General features: G+C 36.1%; 1 protein-coding gene across 1 annotated transcript in view; it reads left to right on the top strand.

Moving 5' to 3' along the window:
- Positions 1 to 23,873, top strand: part of LOC105512793 (isoprenoid synthase domain-containing protein-like) — a 201,173-nt gene extending 177,300 nt beyond the window's left edge. The window contains exon 6 of the mRNA XM_011943408.1: positions 23,488 to 23,873. Within this exon, the coding sequence (XP_011798798.1) occupies positions 23,488 to 23,592 (105 nt within the window). The 3' untranslated portion in view covers positions 23,593 to 23,873. The remainder of the gene's footprint in view (positions 1 to 23,487) is intronic.
- Positions 23,874 to 25,098: the final 1,225 nt, after the last annotated feature.

Genomic DNA, 25,098 nt, shown 5'->3' on the forward strand with positions numbered 1-25,098 from the left:
GGTGTACTCCACCCTGTGAGGTGTGGGGTGTCAGACTGCCCCTAGTGGGGGATGTCTCCCAGTTAGGCTACTCAGGGTTCAGGGACCCACTTGAGCAGGCAGTCTGTCCATTCTCAGATCTCAACCTCCGTGTTGGGAGATCCACTGCTCTCTTCAAAGCTGTCAGAGAGAGTCGTTCCTGTCTGCACAGGTTTCTGCTACTTTTTTTGTTGATGTTGTTTAGCTGTGCCCTGTTTCCAGAGGTGGAGTCTACAGAGACAGGCAGGTTTCCCTGAGCTGCTGTGAGCTCCACCCAGTTCGAGCTTCCCAGCGGCTTTGTTTACCTACTTAAGCCTCAGCAATGGCGGGCGCCTCTCCCTCAGCCTCGCTGCTGCCTTGCGGTTAGATCACAGACTGCTGTGCTAGCAATGAGGGAGGCTCCGTGGGCGTGGGACCCTCCCGGCCAGGTGTGGAATATAATCCCCTGGTGTGCCGGGTTGCTTAAAGCACAGTATTGGGGTGGGAGTTACCCGATATTCCAGGTGTTGTGTGTCTCAGTTCCCCTGGCTAGGAAAAGGGATTCCCTTCCCCCTTGCGCTTCCCAGGTGAGGCGATGCCTCACTCTGCTTCAGCTCTGGCTGGTCGGGCTGTAGCAGCTGACCGGCACCGATTGTCCGGCACTCCCTTGTGAGATGACCTCAGTACCTCAGTTGAAAATGCAGAAATCACGGGTCTTCTGTGGGTCTTCTGTGTTGCTCGCGCTGGGAGTTGGAGACTGGAGCTGTTCCTATCCGGCCATCTTGCTCCGCCCCCTCATGCCTGAAAATTTTAATGCTGAATTTATTTTGATGCTAATGGGTCTGTTTTTCATAGATTTTTATTTTATGAATGCATTTCTGTATTTATGTATTTGTCTGTCTTGCCTAACTACATATTCCATCAGGGGAAAAAAGTCTATATATTCATATCTTTATATACAGCTTAGAGTCTGGCATAAGGTAAGTTCCTGAAATATAGTCATTGAATGAATAAAGGAGTTCCCATTCTTCTCCCTTCTCCCACAACCTTACTTATTTAATCACTGGACAAATTAAGTTTCTAGTTTGTAAACAGTTTTTTCCCCCCAAGAAAGTTTCCATTAATTGCACTACTTTCAAAGTCCTTGCACATAGTACAATGTCTCCTTTTTTGTTTCTCTGACAGCCAGGAGTCTTAGGTAACTACTTATATTCCATTGTTTTTTGTTACGTAGTATTCTAGAGAAGTTACACATCAGTCATTCTTCTCTTTTAAAAGCAATCTGTATTGTCTGCTGGAGGTTATTGATTTTTTTTCTTTAAACTTGAAGCTATCTTCTAAATATGACTTCTTTTTTACTGCTCTTTTACTAATTTTGTAAGGCACCAAATGATAGCTGTCTATCTACAGATCCTGATCTTAGTTCAACTAGTGGTATTTTCTTTCTTGAAAAAGGTTTTAATAAATTGACTTTTTTTTTTTTTTTTCTTTTTGAGACAGTGTTTCACTCTGTTGCCCAGGATGTAGTGCAGTGGCACAATCTCAGTTTACTGCAACCTCTGCCTTCCAGGTTCAAGAAATTCTTCTGCCTCAGCATCCTGATTAGCTGGGATTACAGGCACATGGCACCAGGCCTGGCTAATTTTTGTATTTTTAGTAGAGACAGGGTTTCACCATGTTGGCCAGGCTGGTCTCAAACCCCTGAGTTCAGGCAATCTTCCCGCCTCGGCCTCCCAAAGTGCTGGGATTACAGGCATCAGCCATGGCAATTTTTAATTATATAAGTTTATGGGGGTACAAAGTGATGTTATAACTTATGAATACAATATGAAATATTTAAATCAATCTAGTTAACATATACATCTCTTCAAGTACTTAATTTTTTATGGTGAGAACATTTGGAATTTACTCAGCAGTTTTGAAATGTACAATATTCCCATTATTAACTATATTCACCACATTCCCATAGAACTAAAAAATAAAAATGAAAACATATTTCTCCTGTCTGAGATTTCTATGTCTTGTGATCCTTATTTCCCCATTCCCCCAACCCTGTCTTTTGTAACCACAATTCTACTCTGCTTCTAATTCAATTGTTTAGATTTCATATGTAAGTGAGGACCTGTGGTATTTGTCTTACTGTGCCAGGCTTATTTCATTTAGCATAATGTTCTCCACTTCCATCCATGTGGTTGCAAATGACAGTTTCTTTTTTAAAGGTTGATAGTATTCTGTTCTGTATATATACTGCATCTTCTTAAACAATAAATCTGTTGATGGACACTTATGTTAATCCCATAACTTAGCTATTGTGAATGGTGCTGCAATTACCATGGGACTGAGTGCAGACATCTCTTTGAAAAACTGGTTTTAAATCTTTTGGGTAAATATCCAGAAGTGGGCCCGTCGCGGTGGCTCAAGCCTGTAATCCCAGCACTTTGGGAGGCCGAGAGGGGCGGATCACGAGGTCAGGAAATCGAGACCATCCTGGCTAACACGGTGAAACCCCGTCTCTACTAAAAAATACAAAAAACTAGCAGGGCGAGGTGGCGGGCGCCTGTAGTCCCAATTACTAGGGAGGCTGAGGCAGGAGAATGGCGTAAACCCCGTAGGCGGAGCTTGCAGTTAACCAAGATCTGGCCACTGCACTCCAGCCTGGGCGACAGAGCAAGACTCCGTCTCAAAAAATAAATAAATAAATAAATAAATCCAGAAGTGGGATTTCTGAATTACATGGTATTTCTAGTTTTAGATTTTGAGAAACAACCATAGAGTTTCCCACAGTGTACTAATTCATATTCCTACCAACAGTGCACAAGAGTTTTTTTCTCCACATCCTGCCAACATTTCTTATCTTTTACCTTCTTAGTAGTAGCCATTCTGACAGGCGTGAGATGATATCTTATTGTAGGTTAAATTTGCATTTCTCTAGTGATTACTGATATTAAGCATTTTTTCATACACTTGTTGGCCATTTGTATTTTTTCTTTTGAGAAATGTGTATTTACGTCCCTTGCCGTTTTTAATTTTTTTTATTTTGTTTGTTTTGTTTTCTTGCCATTGAAATGTTTGAGCTACTTACATATTTTAAATATTAACCTCTTATTGGGTATATGGCATGCACATATTTTCTCCCAATCTGTAGATTGTGTCTTCCTACTGTTGTTTCCTTTTGGGTTTGGTCTAATCACACTTGTCTACTTTAGCTTTTGTTCCCTGTACTTATGTAGTCAGATCTGAGAAATCATTGCCCATGTTGTGCAGTTTTTCTTCAGCTTTCTTCTAGTAGTTTTATAGCTTTTGGTCTTGTGTTTAAGTCTTTAGTCCATTTCAAGTTGATTTTTATATATGGTGTGAGATTAGAGCCCAATTTCAATCTTCTGAATGTGGATATCCAGGTTTCCCAGCACCATTTATTGAAAAAACTATCCATTTCACATTGTGTGTTCTTGGCACCTTTGTCAAAAATCAATAGACTGTATATGCATGTGTTCATTTCTGAGCTATCTACTCTATTTTGTTGGTCTTTGGGTATGTTTGTGTATGTCTCTCTCTCTCTCTCTAATCAGTACCATGCTATTTTGATTACTATAGCTTTGTAGTATAGTTTGAAATCAGGTATTGTGATGCCACCAGCTTTGTTCTTTTCACTCATGGCTGCCTTGGCTATTCAAGGTTTTTTGCAGTTCCATACGAATTTAACAATATTTTTTATTTTTATGAAAAATGACTTTAGAATATTGATGGGAATCACATTAAATTTATAGATTGCTTTGAGTAGAAGGGGCATTTTAACAATACTAATTCTTCCAATATGTGAACATGAGATATCTTTCTATATATTTGTGTTGTCTTCAAATTTTTTTAATCAGTGTTTTACAGTTTTCACTATATAGGTTTTTACCTTCTTGATTAAATTTATTCCCAAATATTTTTACTGCTATCATGAATGTAATTGTCCTCTTGAGTTCCTTTTCACAGGTATGTTGCTAGTATATAGCAATGCTACTGAGTTTTGTGTATTGATTCTGTATTCTGCAACCTTATTGCATTTGTGTATTTTTTTCAAGTATTAACAGCTTTCTATATACATGAGATCATGTCATCTGCAAACAGTCAGAGTTTCACTTCTTTTCTATTTGGATGTCTTTTATTTCTTTCTCTTTGCTAATTGCTCTGGGAGGGACTTCCAATATTGTATTAAATAAAAGTGGTAAGTGTGGGCATCTTTATCTTGTTTTGGAACTTATAGAAAGGCTTTCAGTTTTTCAGCATTAGCTATACTGTTAACTGTGGCATAATGTTTCTCATATATGACCTTTATTGTATTGAAGTAAGTTTATTCTGCACCTAAGGTGAGAGTTTTAACATGAAAGGATGCTGAATTTTGTCAAGTGCTTTTCTTTTGCATCTGAATGAGATTATATGGTTTTGTCTTTCATTCTGTTAGTAATGATGTACAGCACTTGTTGATTTGTATATGTTGAATCATCCTTGCATCTGTCATAGTAGATTATCCTTTTATTTTTCGGTTTGCTAGTATTTTGTTGATGAGTTTTGCATCTATGTTTCTGAAAGATATTGGTCTTTTCTTTTACCAAAGATATTGGTAATTTTATTTTCTTGTAGTGTAATGTTCTTGTAATACAGTTTATTTTCTTGTAGTTTTTTAAATATTTGATAGAATTCAGCCACGAGACCGTCAGGTCCTAGACTTTTCTTTGGTGGGAGAGTTTTTATTTCTGATTCACTCTCCTTACTTGTTATTGATCTTGTCTATTTTCCATTTCTTCATTTCTTCATGGTTCAATTTTGGTAGTTTGTATTTATCTAGGAATTTATACATTTATTCTGGGTTACCTAATTAATTTACTTATAATTGTTTGAGGTAGTCTCTTACTCTTTGTATTTTTGTGTTATCAGTTGTAATGTGTCCTTTTTCATTTATATTTTACTTGAGTCTTCTCTTTTCTCTTGCTGTGCCTAAATATTTGTTAATTATCTTTCCCAAAAACCAACTCTTAGTTTTATTTGTGTTTTGTGTTGTCCTCTAATCTCTTTTATTTATTTTTGCTCTTATCTTTATTATTACCACTTTTTTCCTGCTAGCTTAAGGCTGAGTTTGTTCTTTTTCTAGTTCCTTGAGATGTAACACTAGATGGTTCCCTTGAAATGTTTATTCTTTTTTTGATGTAGGCATTTATCATTACAAACTTTCTCCTAAGGCCTGCTGTTGTGTTCCCATTTTTATTTGTCACAAAATATTCAACAAATTTTCCTTTTCTTTATTGATTTATTGGTCTTTTAGTAGCATATTGTTTAATTTTCATGTATTTATATTTTTTCCACGATTTCTCCTGTTATTGATGTCTAATTATATATTACACTACGTGACAGAAAAGATACTTAATGTAATTTTAATATCATAAATTTGCTGAGGTTTATTTTGTGCTCTAACATGTGAGATCTGTCCTGCAGAATATTTCATCTGCTTAAGAAGAATAAGTATTCTATTGCTGTTGGACAGAATGTTCTGTATGAGTCTGTGAGGTCCATATGGCCTAAAGTATTGTTCAAGTACAACATATCCTTATTAATTTTCTGTCTGGATGATATTTTCATTGTTGAAAGTGGGATATTGTTGTCCCCTACAATTATTATATTCTAGTATTTATCTTCTTTCAGATCTTTACTATTTCTTTTATATATTTAAGTGCTCTGTTTTTGGGTACATATATATTTATAATTGTTATATTCTGTGGACCTTTTTATTATTAAGAATATCCTTTGTCTCTTTATGCTGTATTGGGTGTGAAGACTATTTTGTCTGATATAAGTGTAGCTACCCTTGCTATCTTTTGGTTTCCCTTTGCATAAAATATCCCTTCCATCCCTTAATTTACAGTCTATGTGTGTCATTAAAAGTGAAGTAAGTCTCTAGTAGGCCTATAATTGGGGCTACTTGTTTTATTACACATTTAGTGACTCTATGTCTCAGATAATTCAATTCATTTACATTCTTGGTAACTATTGATAGGTAAGGATTTACTATTGCCATTTTTGTTGTTTTCTGTTATTTTGTAGATACTGTATTTTTTTCTTCTCTTGTGATTTAATGGTTTTCTGTGCTAGTATGCTTTGAATCTTTTTATTTTTGTTTTGTATTTCCACTAAATATTTTTTCTTTATAGTTACCATGAGGCTTATGTAGAACATCTTATAACTGTCTATTTCAAGTTATTTCAAAGTGAAAAACTAACTTTGATTGCATTTAACTCTACTTTGTACTTACCCTGTCCTCTACATTTCATATTTTTGATGTCAGAATTTTCAAATTGTATAATATGTATCCCTAACAATTTTAGCATTTATTAATAATGTTTTCTTAAACTCTCATACTAGTATAAAACCCTCATACTAGGTCTTACCATCATTACAATTTTAGAGTATTCTGAATATGACTGTTTTACTTACACAATGTATTTTTTTTTTGCTTTTTTATGATTCATATTATTAATTAACAGCTTTTTGTTTCAGTTTAAAAACTTGCTTTATAAGTTCCTATAAGGTGAGTATACCAGTGATGAACTCCCTTTGCTTTTATTTTATGAGAAACTTTTTGTTTCTCCTTCATTTCTGAAAGATAGCTTTGCTGAATGAAGTATTCTTTGTTGTTTGTCTTTTTTTTTTATTTAACACTTTGAATATATCATCCCACTTTTTCCTGGCATACAAGGTTTCTGCTGAGAAATCTGCTTATATTCACATTGTCATTCCTTTGTATGTGATATATTTCTTGTGTCTTGCTGCTCTCAGAATTTTATTTATTTTTTGATTTTGATAGTTCATTATGTGCCTTGATGAACTTCTTTCTGGGTTGCATTGATTAGAGACCTCTGTGCTTTCTGTCCTTGGCTGTTGGCATGAATCCCCAGAAAGACATTTCTCAGCCAATATTTCTTTGAATATGTTTCTTTTCTGGCCCTTCTGCTTTCTATTCCTTCTGCAGTTCCCCATTATGGAATGTTCAGTCCTTTGCTGCTGTCCCTTGATTCCTATAGGCCTTCTTTCTTCTTTTGTGTTTTTTCCTCACTAACTGTATAATTTTAAATATCTGTCTTCCAACTAATTGATTCTTCTGCTTAATTGAATCTGTTGTTGAAGGATTCTTTTGAGTTTTTCAGATCAGTAATTGTATTTTTTATTTCTTGGGTTTTTATCTGATTTTTAAAAATTATTTTTATTGCTTTGTCAAGCTTATTTTTTGTTTTCCAAATTCCATGAAATTTCCTGTCTGTGTTTTCTTATAGTTCACTGAACTTTTTTGAGTATTATTCTGAATTCTCTTCATCAGTCATTTCATAAATGTACATTCCTTTGAGGTAGAAAATTGGAGCTTGATTACTTTCTCTTAGAGGTGTCATGATTCCCTTATTCTTTGTAATTATTATGTCTTTGCATTGTTGTCTGTATATTTGAGACAGAAGCCCCCTCTTCTAGCCTAACAGGTGTTCTTTGGCAGGGATAGATCTTCACTATTTAGCCTAGCCTGTGGTACTGGAAGGGACAGCTGGTAACAACCCCAGACAGGTAGAACTTGTTGTGAGTTCTCTAGTTGACTGAGTCACTGCCTTTTGCTCAAATGTCAGGTGGGGCTACTGGTTGGGCTCTGCTGTCTAGTGGCTGGGGTCTGCTATTAGGCATAGTTTCTGGCTGGATACTGTAGTAGCTTCTGGTCAGACTAGTCACAAGATATATTCCCTGGATGGCCAATTCAACTCTTTGGGATCTATAGTTGGACAGGGCTTCAGGCTGGACTCCAAGTTTAGGCAGAATTGCTGCCCAGGACAGATCAGAGGAGAGGCTATATTCTTTAGAAATGCATGATTGACAACTGACTACCTGTCAAGGTGGAGCCACAGGATGGGTCTTTTTGCAGAATTGAGTGACTGTTTGCTCTGTGTTCAAGCAGGTCTAGCTCTTATGCTTCTCCAAATTTGTGGAAATGGAAAAGTTATTGGGTGGGCTTTTAGGCTGGTTGGAACCCCTGAGATTTAGGTTCCATTGAGTGGAACAACTGAGATTTAGGCTGAGTGGAACCACTGCTTGACTTCCTGGATCAAGCTGGCTACAGTTCTCTGAGATGTGCAGAGGTGGAAGTCTTCCTGCCTGTGCAAAGTTGTTAGGAGGGCTTATTGGCTTACTGGAGCCACTGTTTGACTTTCTTGGTCAAACTGGTGTCATCCATTCATTTATCTAAAATCTAAAGAAGTAGGATTCTTCTTTCCTGAATGGGGTCATTGGGTAGACTTTTTAGCTTCATAGAGCTGCTGCTTGGCTTCCTGGGTTAAGCCAATTTAGGCTCTTCATGTCTCTGAAATGGAAGGAAGTGGGCACCTTTCTGCCTGTACAGGATCTTTGGGGTGGTCTCTGAGATTGGGCAGGACAACTTATGATGTCTAGGACTTAAGTTTTGTTGAACATCCCATCAGGTTTCTGAAGGCAACCAGCTCAGCTTTGTGGGCATTGACTGGTATCTGCAATTGGATACCACAACTGGTAGGAACACAGAGGTACCACCAAGATCCGTGATCTGATCACTAGGACCTCTGCCTCCTTTCTTTGTTTCTACCTGATCCCAAGTGGTCTAGCCATGACATTTTCACTACTATATTCTATGAAATAATAAAACCAAAATGGGCTGTCTAGGAAGAATCCCAGAATGGTAGGGATGGGTATGACTGCCTCTATTTCACACCCCTGCCCTTGACTCATAGAAACTGTGGGGGCTCAAGGAAATTCTTTTCATTTGGCATTGTGCCAACTTAAAGGAGAATGAGGGATGTCATAGTTGGAGTGAGACCATTCTTTTTACCTTTCTCATTGTAATTTCATTCATTTCTATGGACCACATTGGTGTCTTAGTCTTGTGTCCAAGTGTTGGGGTTTTAAAAAAGATATTCTTCTAGTCTGTGGATAGTTGCTAGTTGAACTTTCTCTGGAGGGCAGTGGAGGAGAAGACTTTCCATTTTGCCATCTTGCTGACCTCACCCATTCTACACCTGTGTAATGACTTCCACAATATCTGTTGTGTTTTATCTCCAGGATTCCCTTAGATTTTAAATTAATGCCTTGATTTTACTGTCACTGTTTTCACTGTTTTCTTCTGAGTTCTAGACATTTCAAGTATGTCTTCTGTGTATATCATACAGTTTTGCTGATAAAGTAAGTTGTACACTACCTCTAATGAGATTTTTTTTTTCTTTTTTTCTTTTTTTTTTTTTTTAGATGGAATCTCGCTGTGTTGCCCAGGCTGGAGTGCAGTGGTGTGATCTCGGCTCACTGCAGCCTCCGCCTCCTGGGTTCAAGCAATTCTTCTGCCTCAGCCCCCTGAGTGGCTGGGACTACAGGTGCATGCCACCATGCCTGGCTAATTGTTTTGTGTTTTTAGTAGAGACGGGATTTCGTCACGTTGGCCAGGATGGTCTTGATCTCCCAACCTCGCGATCTGCCCACCTCAGCCTCCCAGAGTGCTGGGATTACAGGTGTGAGCTACCACGCCCAGCCTCTAATGAGACTTTTAATTCAAAATACATTAAATATTCACATGAACTCTTCTGACACAGATTATTCCTACTTTGTGCCCACCTCTATAGTTGAAACATCTTCTTTAGTCTTCCTGAGACAGAAAATCAGAAAATATGTAACATGTTTTTCAATTTTACTCAAAAGCATCGTTTCAGAGAGACATTTAATTATAATGATTCTTAGAAGTTCTTTCCACCTGGAGAATTACTTCATCTATATGCTGATTTTTTTCTACCTCCCTATTGGGAAGAATCTCTATAGGCAATAATTCTACCCTCTGTGACCTCGAGAAAGAATTGCTTCTGCTCTTCATTCTAGGAGGGAGCTTTGCCAGGCTAGGATTTTGCTAACTAAGGCTGATAAAAATTGGCACTACTCTGTTCAGAACAGAAGTATTTTTGCAGGTTGTAATTCATGGCCACCTTCTTGGAAGGAAAAAATTTCTAATATAATGGTAAACAACTGTGAAATTTTGAGATTAACACTTTGGATACTAACTATGCACCCACTAACCAATATTCAAAAGCCTAGTAGTTATTAACCAGGGGTCTTTTTCACTAGTCAAAAATATCCTTTAAATGATCCTTTTCTTTGCCCCATGTTTCTGCCAAGAAGATATGTTTGAATTGGTCCATTTTATTCTTTTTTTTCTTTGGTGTTGAGTTTATAATTTAAAATTTTGAAACTAAATTTTATGCGAACAAATCTAACCAGTCTTTCTGCTTCGTAAGAAATTATCAATAATATTCTACTGACACCTGGACCATTAACTAGAGAAGTTAAGCTTTCTATCCCTCCTATAAGTTAACATATGTTCTGGAAATTGTATCAGTTGCCTAACAACAGATTGTGTATAGCTTTCTATTTATGCATCCACCCCATTTAAGAGAATGCCTGCCTCATTGTCTGCCCTTATCCCCCAGACTTGGGTGTGTTAGTGTAGATTTGTCAGTGTCCCTTATACTAACTTCTTAGACTGGGTGTTTTTTCATAGGAGGAAGAATCCTGGAGTACAAATTCCTAGTTTTTGACACCATTTCCAGTTCCCAAGTACAAATATAAGGTTTTTATTTTTATGGTGTTATTTTCATGACAACATAGCCTTCATCTAAAACCTTTGATATTTCTTTTCTTAAAATTATACTTTAAGTTCTGGGATACATGTGCAGAATGTTCAGATTTGTTACATAGGTATAAAAGTGTCATGATGGTTTACTGCACCCATCAACCCATCATCTACATTAGGTATTTCTCCTAATGCTATCCCTCCCCTAGCCACCCACCCCTGGGCAGGCCCTGATGTGAGATGTTCCCCTTCCTGTGTCCATGTGTCCTCATTGTTCAACTCCCACTTATGAGTGAGAACATGCAGTATTTGGTTTTCTCTTCCTGTGTTAGTTTGTTGAGAATGATGGTTTCTGGCTTCATCCATATCCCTGCAAAGGACATAATATCATTCTTTTTATGGCTACATAGTATTCCATGGTGTGTATATATGCCTCATTTTCTTTATCCAGTCTATCATTGATGGGCATTTGAGTTGGTTGCAAGTCTTTGCTATTGTGGAAAGTGCTGCAATAAATGTATGTGTGCATCTGTCTTTATGGTAGAATGATTTATAATCCTTTGGGTATATACCCAGTAATGGAATTGCTGGATCAAATGGTATTTCTAGTTCTAGATCCTTGAGGAATCGCCACTGTCTTCCACAATGGCAGAACTAATTTACACACCTGTCAACAGTGTAAAAGCATTCATATTTCTCCACACCCTCTCCAGCATCTGTTGTTTCCTGACTTTTTAGTGGTCGCCTTTCTAACTGGCGTGAGATGGCATCTCATTGTAGTTTTGATTTGCATTTCTCGAATGACCAGTGATGAGCTTTTTTTTCATGTGTTTGTTGGTCTCATAAATGTCTTCTGTTGAGAAGTATCTGTTCACATCCTTTGCCCACTTTTTGATGTGTTCGTTTGTTTTTTTCTTGTAAATTTGTTTAAGTTCCTTGTAGATTCTGGTTATTAGCCCTTTGTCAGACGGATAGATGGCAAAAATTTTCTCCCATTCTGTAGGTTGCCTGTATATTTTGATGATCATTTCTGTTGCTGTGCAGAAGTGCTTTAATTAGATCCCATTTGTCAATTTTGTCTTTTGTTGCCATTGCTTTTGGTGTTTTAGTCATGAAGACTTTGCCCGTGCCTGTGTCCTGAATGGTATCGCCTCAGTTTTCTTCTAGGATTTTTATGGTTTAAGGTCTTACATTGAAGTCTTTAATCCATCTTGAGTTAATTTTTGTATATGGTGTAAGGAAGGGAGCCAGTTTCAGTTTTCTGTATATGGATAGCCAGTTTTCCTAACACCATTTATTAAATAGGGAATCCTTTCCCCATTGCTTGTTTTTGTCAGGTCAGTCAAAGATCAGATGGCTGTAGATGTGTGGTGTTATTTCTGAGGTTTCTGTTCTGTTCCCTTGGTCTATATATCTGTTTTGGTACCAGTGCCATGTTGTTTTGGTTGCTGTAGCCTTGTAGTATAGTTTGAAGTCAGGTAGCATGATGCCTCCAGCTTTGTTCTTTTTGCTTAGGATTGTTTTGGCTATATGGGCTCTTTTTTGGTTCCATATGAAATTTAAGGTAGTTTTTTTCTAATTCTGTGAGGATATTCAATGGTAGCTTTAGGGGAATAGCATTGAATCTATAAATTACTTTGGACAGTAGGGCCATTTTCATGATACTGATTCTTCCTATCTATGAGCATGGAATGTTTTTTCATTTGTTTGTGTCCTCTCTTATTTCCTTGAGCAGTGGATTGTAGTTCTCCTTGAAGAGGTCCTTCACATCCCTTGTGAGTTGTATTCCTAGGTATTTTATTCTCTTTGTAGCAATTGTGAATGGGAGTTAACTCATGATTTGGCTCTCTGTTTGCCTATTATTGGTGTGTAGGAATGCTAGTAATTTTTGCATGTTGGTCTTGTTTCCTGAGACTTTGCTCAATCCAGGAGCTGTTTTATTGAAAAGATTAAGAAAATAGATAGACCACTAGCCAGACTAATAAAGAAGAAAAGTGAGAAGAATCATACAGATGCAATAAAAAAGATAAAGGGGATATCACCCCTGATCCCACAGAAATATAAACTACCATCAGAGAATACTATAAACACACCTACACAAACTAGAAAATCTAGAAGAAATGGAAAAATTCCTGGACACATACACTCTCCCAAGACTAAACCAGGAAGAAGTTGAATTACTGAATAGCAAGTTCTGAAATTGAGGCAAAGATTATTAGCCTACCAACCAAAAAAACCCTGGGACCAGACAGATTCACAGCCGAATTCTACCAGAGGTACAAAGAGGAACTGGTGCCATTAATCTGAAACTCTTCTAAACAGTAGAAAAAGGGGGATTCCTCCCTAACTAATTTTATGAGGCCAGCATCATCCTGATACCAGCACCTGGCAGAGACACAACAAAAAAGTTGTGTCTCAGGCCAATATCCCTGATGAACATTGATGCAAAAATCCTCAATAAAATACTGGCAAGCTGATTCTAGGAGCACATGAAAAAGCTTTTCCACCATGATCAAACTGGCTTCATCCCTGGAATACAAGGCTGTTTCAACATACACAAATGAATAAACGTAATCCATCACATAAATGGAACCAATGACAAAAACGACATGATTATCTCAATAGATGCCAAAAAGGCCTTTGATAATATTCAACACCCCTTCCTGCTAAAAACACTCAATAAATTAGATGTTTATGGAACATATCACAATAGATTCTGAAAAAGCCTTCGATAATATTCAACACTGCTTCATGCTAAAAACACTCAATAAATTAGGTGTTTATGGAACATATCTCAAAATAATAAGAGTTATGTATGACAATCCCACAGCCAATATCATACTGAATGCGCAAAAGCTGGAAGCATTCCCCTTGAAAACTGGCACAAGACAAGGGTGCCCTCTCTCACCACTCCTATTCAACAGTGTTGGAAGTCTGGCCAGGGCAATCAGGCAGGAGAAAGAAATAAAACATATTCAAATAGGAAGAAAGAAAGTCAAATTGTCTCTGTTTGCAGATTACATGATTGTATATTTAGAAAACCCCATTGTCTCAGCCTAAAACGTTTGATATTTCAAAGATATCTTAAGGTCAGCTAAAAAGTCACTGCTTTATAAAGTTAATTAGCCAATTATTCTAACTAATAAATATTTACCAAGTGCCTACTATGGACATAGTACTATGTTTGAGCTTAGAATTTGGAAGAGTTCTCTTTTAGTATCTTACCATTTAGCTGAGAAATTAAGTCCTGTAGATTGCAAACCAGATAAAAACATTAGGGATTTTGAGAAAAACTATGATAATGTAAATTACTGATATGCAATAAAAAATAGATGACATCTTAAGAGGTAGTCATTATTGCTGGGTCTTTAAAAAATATGTGAATCAGCAAGACAGTTACTGGGAAACCATTTTTCTGGGGGCTGAAATAATAATGATTATACTGGGATGGCAACAAAAGTGGATTCTGAACAGTAAAGAATGAGAATTGCATTCTTTACTGTTCAGAAGAATGCAATTCTCTGAAGGGTTTATTAGGTTGATCGTGGATGACCTTGAAAGCTAAGAGGAGTAGCTGAAAATTTGGGTTTGTTAGAGTGAAGGTAACTATTTTAGGGAGGTTGGAGCAGTAGCCAAAAACAGAGAGAAATGCCAGTTAGAGCATCCTGGAGGAGTCCAGGCATAGGATGGTGTTAAGCTAGCTTGCAGTGGTTGAAGCGTGACAGTAGAAAACTAGCAGGTGTTGGTAACTGCTGGGTGAGTTATGTAGGATCAAAACATTTTTTGCTAATTAAAAGGGACATTGTATATGACACTGCTTTTTCAGCTTTATTAAGTTGTGGAATTTACATTATGATTGATTTCAGAAAATAAAGTGTAACAGTGTCACAAGTCCCAGATCTAGAAATATTGGATGCAGTAATGAACTCTTTGTTCTTCAGGCCAGATGTCTGATGCCTTTTGGCTGTCTACATTTTTCCTCATTGCCGTCTGGCTCTGAGCACTTGTAGTTTGGGTCTTTCCAACTCTCTGTTCCTACTCAGTAAAGTTTGGGTCTTTCCAACTCTCTGTTCCTACTCAGTAAACTATCGGTGCTGCCTTACAGGGTTTTACTGAATTTTATTGACCAACCTTTCCCTCCCTTCTCTTTCCCTTTTTCCTTTCCTTTTCCCTTCCCTTCCCTCTTCCCTTCTCCTTCTGTTTTTATTGCCCTTTTCCATCCCTCCTTTTTCCCTTCCCTTCCCTTCTCTCTCCCTTCCCCTATTCTTCCTTTCCCTCCCCTTCCTGTCCCTTCATTTTTTCCTTTCTTTTCCTTTTTTTCTTTCCTTTTTTCTGTCCCTCTCCCTCTCCCTCCTCTCCCTCTTGTCTTTTTAAAGAGATAGGGTCTTGCTCTGTCACCTAAGCTGGAGTACAGTGGCACAATCATTGCTCACTGCAGCCTTGAACTCCTGGGTTCAGGGGATCCTCCCCACTCAACCACCTGAGTAGCTGGAACTACAGGGCTTAAGCCATGGCACCTGGCTTCCTGATCCTCTTTTCTTAATTATCTCTTTCCGAAATTGTTATTGAATTCCTACTGTATTGTAAGGCCCTGTTTCTAGACACAGAAAATAAAAAAGACTAAAACTGTTGTGTGATGATTATGTTAATCAGTAAACCCAAGTGCATTTTCATTAGTATTATCTAAGTTTTTGAGAGACATTTGTTTTCACTCACAGGAGCAAGAGGAAAATGTTTCTCATTCACAGAAGGCTGTTTTGTTTTTCTCACACCCTATCAATAGGTGATCGCTTTTTCCTGCAGTTTTGGCAATTGACATACACTGAAAAGTTATTTTCATCTCCACTAGGGGACAGTGTATCACCGCTTTTTCTTCCATATTGGCAACATGTATACAAAAAGAAAATTTAGCTTCAAATTATTTTGATTTGATATTAATAGTCTTATAACAAGCTTCTTGAAGGTTTAGTAAGTCTAACACTTGTGGTTTTTGTATATTATATATGGTACAGAGATGGGGATGTGTATATTTATGACTAGATGTAAATATAGCTAGTACACTTGTTTAGTGTTTGAAATTTTGTGACATTTAAATAATACTTTTTGCATAAGTTCACCAAAACAAGGATGGAAGAAGAGTATTAATATCAACCTATAAGCAACCTGATTTTCAGGAGATTTTGCAACTCATGGAAATTGTAATTCAATTTTTAGGTATGGAATTTGCTGAGACAAGGCAATGTTTACCCTTAAAGAAACATTGTGTAATCTCTTGAGACATCTAAAGCTTAAATACATATGCATACATTTTAACTTTATAGTTTTCCTTTTAGCAGAGTACATTGTGTTCTTTAGAAGCGATGTGTATAGAAGATAGATATCTCTAAGAGATTTCCTTTCAGCTTGTCCATAAAGATTTAGAGGATAATTATGTCATAGCTTTTCCTGCTATTCTTTGAGATGGTATTCCACCAAATCCACATAAATTTGATTCAAACAGCCTACTATAAATTTGTTTACACTTTTTAAATTCAAATGCTGATATTTGTGTAGTTCAATTATGGGATTTAATATTTTAAAATATACTTTTAGAAAAGGTTTGTCAATTTTAAGTACTCTGGGAATAGTTTCTCCCAAAATTATCCTTTGAGAAAATTGAAAGGGAGTGTTAATAAGTAAGGATTTGTGAGGACATGGGCATCATATAAAACTGACCACTTATATACACTTGCAAAATGCTACGTATTAGTAATTTACTTCATTGCAGGCTTTCCTTGCTCAAATTTTGAGGTGGGAAGGGGAGAAGGATGTAAAAGAAGAGCCGTTATGAGTCAGGGGAGGTGCCACTGTCATTGCCAATCTTCTGTGAAAATAAATCTCCTGATTTCCCACAAGTTTGCCAAAGGCTTAGAGGTCCCTTCAAAGTTTCATCAAGACTTCCTACTCTGCTAAAGATGCTGGATATAGTCATCATAAAAGAACCAACTCAATAACAAAAAGAGACAAACACACACCAAGATTGGCATGTGGGATTTTATTGATAAGACTTCATTACTATGGACTAAATTTAGAATTACCTTATATGTTTAAAAGATAATGGTAATTAGATCTCTTCTTTTGTGCATCTTTCACCCAAACATGGTGTATTTCATCCTAAACTTGAAATTATAGGTGATAGAGAAGTAGCTAAATATAAGTTTCTAGGTAAAACTCATGGTGAATTTTAATCCTAAATAATTCAGTTTGATGATTTAGAAAATTAAAAATACCTATTTTGTATTACTATTTTTTTTTTGTCTTCTGATAGTCTTAAAATACAGCTATTATGAAACTCTTTAAGATCTGTGTGAACAATTGTTACGTGCTGGGTAAAATTAAGTACACTTTTTTTTGTTATTACTTTTAGCTGGAATTTTAGATAGTTTTCTTTATATCTAAGAAGAAAGCTAAGACTTTGTGAATTATTAATATGATTCCTTTAGGGGGCTTTTACTGAAGCCTTGAATTTTCAAGCAAAAAAGATTCTCTTTGTATAGATTTTGAAAAGATTTATGGAGAGAAACATTCTCCCGGAATTTGGACAATGTTCAGTACTATTGATTTTCTATGACAACAAATCAAATTTAGCTCCGTGAATTTAACAGTCTTAAAACTAAATTTTAAAATAATTTGTTTTTCCTCTGTGAATAAAATGTGTTCATTGTGGAGGTTTTGAAAATATAGCAAAGCAGAAAGAAGAAATAATATTGTCATAAAGCCATCATCCAAAAATAACTTCTGTCAACATGTTTATATTTTCACTCCCAGTATTTTAAGAAAGCCGACTACTGAAGAGTATACTATTTTTCTCCTTTTTAGCTGGTCTCTATTTTTGCTATAATATAGTTGTAACCAAGAAAAAGAGTGAAGCTGGATGTAATAGCTCACACCTATAAGCCTGGTACTTTGGGAGGATGAGGCAGAAGGATTGCTTGAGAGTAGGAGTTTGAGATCAACCTGGGCAATGTAGTGAGACCTTGTCTCCAAAAAATTAAATATTAGACATGATGACACATGCCTGTAGTACCAGCTACTCAGGAGCCTGAGGCAGGAGAATCACTTGAGCCCAGGAATTCGAGGCTGTGGTAAGCTGTGATTGTGCCACTGCACTCTAACCTGGACAACAAAATTTTCTTAAAAAAATTGACACTGTTATGAAGTGAACAAGATGATAAAACAAGCACACCGGCTATGACAATAATTTAGATTTAATAGAAAATTCAGACTTCAACACATTATATTGGATTCAATAGTTCTGTTTTTAAGTTGCACAAGTATATGCTTTTTATATTTATGTGTGGATATGTAAACATTGTTATGCAGTTTTATATCTTATGCTCTTTATGGCTGTTGAGCTGGAATCAAAGTAAACCAGCCCCAGATTTTTTTTTTTTTTTTTTTGCTAGTTATAGATAGTAAATAAACTGCTGCTGAATGTAATTTCAGTAGTTTTCCTTCTTGACTTTTTAATCTGGAGACTGGGGTACCTACTTTTCTTGCAACACCTTTGTAAGACCTATCTTATCACATTGATATGCCACAAAAAAATAAGTCATATCTTTTGTTCCCAAAGTATTTCTTGTCCATTCTGGACTCATCTGTTTTTGCCACCTCTTTCTCTCATCCTTTGATTCCACTTCTTTTACGAATCATCTCAGCATTATTTAATGTTGTCATGCTCTGAATTCCCTCATCTTTTTATGCCCAGCAATAGTGATACTGTCTACCTTCTCACTTTATACTTATTTGTGTTTGTTACATCGCATTGCCTTTCTAGGAATGGGGTTTATGTTTCCTTTATCTTGTTTGTTTCATGAAAGCAAATATTCCCAAACGACTTGGCTGCTAGGATAGCCCACATGTGGTTTTCTAAATGTTCCAAACAGGTTTGCTAATGTTAAGGGGGTTACCAATAGATAAGGTAGGAGTAGGAAAATAGAATAGTAATATGATCATGAAGTATTAAAATGACTATAATACTAATTTGTCATTTTCTTCTCTCTGTGCTACAGGTCAAATGTTTTTTTACTGTCTTCAAGATCACTTATGCTATGTTTTGCACTGCCTATTCATTATAAAACCAGTCCAATTAATTCTTAATTTCAAGGATTTTGTAACTGTAAAATTCTCTTTATTATAGATTCTTTGTTGAAAATTTCCATTTTTCATCAACATTTTTATCTTTAGTTCTATTTTTTAATGTGTTAGGCATGCTTATTTTGAAATCCTCGCATACTGATTCCAATGTATATCTCATTTCTGGGTCTGCTTAAATTATTTTTTCTCTTGATAATAGGATTTTTTTTTTTCCTGCATCTTTGCTTTCTACGTCTTTGCTTATCTAGTGATATTTGATGCCACGCTTTGAGTACAAACATTATAAAAGCTCTAGATTATTTTAATGTCCTCTAAGGAATATGAAATTTGTTCTAGCAAGCAGTTGTATTGCTGAATCAATTTGATCCTGTGGACGTTGTTGACACTTTTTTAGGGCAGGTTGGGTTCAGTCTGGCCTTATACCCAGGCTGTAGTCATGGCTTTTCAGACATCCCAGTGAAAGCCATGGGTGTTCACCAAGACCTCTTCATTCTAGCTGGACTCAAATGTAACCTCCTGTTCCTTGGCACAGTGGGGCCTCAAAAATGTCTCCTCAGCTCTCCAACTTTCCAGCAGTTATTCTCTGCTAGGCCTTGTTGAGTTTTTTCTTGGGCATGCACAGTTAGGAGCTGGCCAAGGACTGAAGGAATTTTTAGCAGATTTTTAGGAGTTCTCAGCAATTCCTTCCTGTCAGGGACGTTGCCTGCAGAAATACAAGCCACTTTGACAGCTTTAAATTGTTATCTATGTCTTTTCTACCCAGAGAGATTGCTATGCTCTCCTTGAGTTCTGTTTTTCTTCTGTGTAGATTGCAAAAATGCTCTCAGCATGACAGCTGGGGAGAATGTTAGGAGGCTCTTCTTTCAAGGATTATAGACATGCATATGTTACTGTCCAAGACCTGCAAAAAATATTCTCACATAACTTTTCCAGACTTAATGGCTATATATGGTGAGAGGGAGATATGTACTACTCTGTCATAGCTGAAATTAGTTTACTTCATAAAGGTAATAATTCTAACTGCGATTGTTATTGAATATTGACTAGGTACCAGTGTTTTACATGTCTTATCTAAATTCCCACAAAAAAGTTTTCCCATTTTTAGATGAAAAAGTGGAGAGCTATACAGCTTCAGCAGTTTGCTCAAAGATCACTTAAGTTGTCAAAGCTGTATATAAATAGCAGCAATCTGACTTCCCAACTGCATAGTTTATTAAAGGAATATTGTACATTTTTCAAGGAATATACAAATGGGCCAATGTGCAAAAATAAATTACCTTTGTAACTCAGGTTTTGTAATCCAGCACATAACATTTGTAAATGGTCATCAGTTAAAAAATACCTTTTTGAAGGGAATATGCTTCAGTTTATAGATATACAGAAAAATCCAGAGGATGCTGCAGAAAGTTCCCATACACTCACATCCAGCTTCTCCCATTATTAATATGATGTTTGTTACAATTTATGTACCAACATTTATGTATTGTTATTAACAAAGTACATAGTTTAGTCAGATTTCCATAGTTCTACCTAATTTGTTTTTCTGTTCCAGTACCCCATGTTACTTTTAGTTCTCTTCAGGTATCTCTTGGCTATGACAGTTTCTCACACTTTCCTTGTTTTTTGATGACCTGTAGGGTTTTGAGGAGCATTTGTCAGGTATATTGTAGAATGTCCCTCCAATAGGAACTTTTCTGATGTCTTTCTCATGATTAGCCTGGAGGCTAATTTTTGGGAGGAAGGTTTTTGGGAGGAAGCCCACAGACATAAATGTCATTTTCACATATTTAAAGAGTGTATACTATCAGTCTGATTTTTCACTGTTCATATTGACCCTGCTTACCTGAGTTTAATAAACATTTTAAATGTTTATAATATTTGGAACTCACAAAGTAATGTGTGTGTGTACATATATACACACACACATTTATGTATGTGAATAATAAAATGATCTCCTGTATTGCACCTCTGCTTCCCACTGTCCCCAAGGATTAAAGCCATTTTTTTTTGTATATATGCTGGAGGCAAGAAGTGCTTTTATAAGATATATTGGGTTTGCATTTTTTTCCCGTGTTAATACTGTTCTAGAGATATGAAATTTTGAGATTAGTTTGAAATCCAGGAATTGTGTGACTATCTAATCTTTCCACATACTAGAGTTTCCTGAATACATGTGTGTCTGACCATCTTAATCAGTTTTTAAATTTCCATGTTTCTTAAGGGTAGAATGATCAAATGAGTTCAGGCAGAGAGAGAAAACAAATGTTCAGTAGAATGACATAGTTTCTTGTCCTTCAATTCTAATCTTTCAAAATGAAGCCTGTAAAAAATTGAAGAAGTAAATTAATCTTTAAAAGGACATCTTAAATTCTTTACTGAAAATATGTACATTATGGAGATATCAAAATGAACATAGATGGTTTATTGTAAGATATAGAAATGCGATTTTTCTAGCCCTGGGATTGTAAACAGTTTTTCCTTAATTTCTTCATTTGTTACTGTGCTGCCTTCATTATAACAAGTATAAACTAGTTTCAACAGGGCAATAGAGACAGACTTGTTCTGTTTATTTTTGAAAGAGGAACCTTAATTATCATCTGTGTTATGTCTCAATTTAATAAATGAGACTTAGGAATAGATGTGTATTATAGACCCTGCAGCACTGTAATTAATTGATCATTAAGAATGACAAATACATATCAATAGTTGGTTTGTATTTGCTCATTTTAGAATATTTATATGTTTATGAATGATGTGACACAGATGAAATCTACTCTCATATAAATCAATCGTATTTTAAGCCCAAACATACATAGTTTTATGATTTGTTTAGATGTGGTTTAGGTATTGTGATATTCTGGAAACCAAAATGGCATTTGAATCCAATTTTAAAATGTCATATAAAACTTGCTTTCAAGAAGCAAAGCAGCTGACATTCAGCATCTTGCAGATCTTCTCCAGCTCTACCCCTTAGAACACAATCGGGGAAATTGATAGAAAAGAGCACTTTAAGCAGAGATGGCCTCTCACCATCATCCTCATAGCTGAGGAACACAGACACAGGGTGGTGGGAGCATGTAGTAGTTGTGGTGAGGCTTCAATAATATATTTATTTTGTACTATTGCCAGGCTTTAGGCTAAATATGCAAATAGGAGAAAACAAAGTAAGCAGTTGCAGTCAGTGTTAACAACTGAGCTCAACTAAAAGGGTGATATGTCTATCATAGTCAGAACCTCTTTTGCTTTGAATTTGTTATAATTTATGGAGTGCTACCATGTGTTAGGCATTGAGAAAAGTGTTCCATATTCAAAGATAAAATGAAAAATTCTTTACATCAAAAAACGCATCATCTGATAAAGTAGATGGTCAACTAAAAAAAGACTATTAAAATTTAGTGTGCTAGAGGAATTCACAGCTGTGGAAACATACAGTCACTTCACCCAAACTGGACTGGAGGATAGGAGTCAGGGTAGATTTCAAGAATCTCTTGGTACCTAGGTTGAACCGTGAAGAGTAATTAGGGTCAGATAACCTAGAAAGGGTGTGGGAAAGCTTTTCTGGCAAAGGAATTAGCTGGCCCAAAGAGATTCAAGCTCAGAAAAATAGCTTGTTTGCACAATCTTAAGCAGTTCTATGTGGCTTGGAGGATTGAGCAATTTTAGGGGAATATCAAGAAAAGGCCGAGAGGGTAAGAGACATTTTATTATCAGGTAAAGAGATCAGACTTTATCCTGAGGTTTAATAGTGATCTTCAAAGGAATTTAGTCAGGATACTGATGTGATCAGATCTATATTTTAAAATAAGTATTTTGACTTCCCTGTGGGAAATGGAGTATAAGAGGGTAAGACTTTAGAGGGACTATCTGTGCGAATATTCCAGTTATTGAGGACAGAAGGTGCTATGCTGGCAGTGGCAGTTTGAGCAGCCTTATCCTTAATGCCTTATCCCAATGTATATGGATGCAAAAAACAATAGGAAGGAGCTACAGTAGATCCTAGTGATATGTTGGATATTGGGTTAAGGCATTAAGGATGATTCTGGAGTTCAGAGACTGGTTACCACATCCTGTTTTAAAAGATAGCACAATTCACAACACAGAGACCTGAAAGATATTAGCTCTGTTTCTATTTTCCCTTCACATTATAATCTCCTCATTATAAATAATTAGAATAAATGGATTCTTACAGGCAATATGATTTCAAAGGCAAAACCACTTTTTAGCAACTTGTGAAATAACTCATTTCTTGAATTTTCCCTATTCTTACTTTACAAACAGCAAGCAGGGTTTTTCCCCCCATACCAGTACTCACAAACAGTTCATAACAAAGTTGGAGAACACTCAGAAACAAGATGAAGAAAAGGATTGCATCATTGATGAAATATTCACACTTCAGTGAAGAGCCAAAGGTTGTCAGAAATTGGATTAAGGGAAAATAATCTTTTCTTTCTGTTAGCATTTGAAATTGTGTCATGTTTTTCCCTGTATCTTAAGCAAATATTTTTTGCTCTATAATGAAAAGTGTTTGTGAAAGTATTTCCTCTTCATTTGGGAACTGTGTCCATGACAGTGGCTAGAGTCTGAGTTTCTAAAATGCCAAATCCGGACAGCAGCAGATTTTGAAAAGTGGCTTTTTTTCAAATTTAACACATGGCGTATTTTTTTTCATAAAATATTATTGTTTTATCCTTTCTTTTCAGGATGAACAGAAGCTACAGGAGAGTTTAAGGCAAGGTGCTATCATTATTGCTTCATTAGTCAAGGAAAGAAATTCCGGACTCATTGGTCAGCTTCTGATAGCATGAAGAATACAGAAAATTACCTCCTTTCTAAAACATCTACTTGAGTATCTTTATTGTGCTTTATGCTCCCACTACTGTGTGTGGTAGAATGTTTCAGTTGTCTTTTATATCTTCTCTATGTAGGATGTGATGCTTAGATTATAAAGCAGATTAACGTTTATATCTATGAAATAAAGAATACTTTTGTGTATGACAAATATTAATTGCCTGAACCAGAAAAAAATAGTAGATAAGTGGAAAATAATAGCCTTCAAATGAATCTTTCCACAGAGACATGAAAGGTCAAATAGAAATAATGATGGGTGAGCTATTCTTTCAAGGAATGAGAATTTAGAAAACTTCAGCTATTATCCTAACTGCTAATTCATAATTCACACTATTATGAAGCTAATGGATAAACTTCAGACTTGTTCTCACTTCTGTAATTGTCCTGTCACCAGGTGATATTTTGTCTTTTTGTCTTGTGTTAAAAATTTCTACACCTTAGTAAAAAAGGGTGAGGGGGATACCAGGGAATGGAACGGTTTGCTTCTAGTGTTTTCCCCATTTGCCACATATTACTCAAGATCTCTAAAGGAGATGTCATCTCCTTCTTTTCTGTTTTTAAATCGTATGTTATTCTTGGTTTGTGAACTATAATTATGACTTACATTATTTTAAAGGGTCTCTAGTTTTCTGAATGAACTTAAAGAGTGTCTGGAAAGTTTCATAAGTGATTTTGGTCAGTTCCTGGTTAGTTATCTTCCAGGTAGAGAATCTATTGTACATCATAGAGTTAAATTAGTTATTTTGATTCAGATGCTGCTACCTTTTAAAATCAAGTTCTTATTTCCATGTTCCATTGGTATATCCATCTTAAATATTAATATTTTCCCTTATATTTTATAATTATGGGTATCCTTTAATTCATTAGAGGAGCCTTTTAATCTGTACATACACTTACTTTATTTACTTCATTTTTTATTTTTTTGAGATGAAGTCTCCCTCTGTCACTCAGATTGGAGTGCAGTGGTATAATCTCAGCTCACTACAACCTCTGCCCCCTGGATTTAAGCAATTCTCTTCCCTCAGCCTCCCAAGTAGCTAGAATTACAGGAACCTGCCACCACACCTGGTTAATTTTTTTTTTTCTTGTATTTTTAGTAGAGAAGGGTTTTTGCCATGTAGGCCAGCCTGGTCTTGAACTCCTGATCTCAACTGATCTGCCTGCCTCGGCCTCCCAAAGTGCTGGGATTGTAGGTGTGAGCCACCATACCCAGCCAACATACATTTATTTATTGAAACAGATTAGGGCTTAGGCTGCACATGGAAACTATAAAAGTTGCATGAAATGTTTTCAGTTAAAATACACTATACAATATCTACCTTGTGGAATTTTTATTTAACATGTTGGGTGATTTTTCCCTCTAGTGTTCAAGTATCTATATAGTAGGAGAGTTTATATTTTACAGTCTCCTAATTGAAATGTGTTATTTGAATGTAGGCTTGTATCTAAATTCCTGGGCCTGC

This window comes from Colobus angolensis, unplaced genomic scaffold, assembly GCF_000951035.1.
Source record: "Colobus angolensis palliatus isolate OR3802 unplaced genomic scaffold, Cang.pa_1.0 Scaffold104, whole genome shotgun sequence".
NCBI lineage: Eukaryota > Metazoa > Chordata > Mammalia > Primates > Cercopithecidae > Colobus > Colobus angolensis.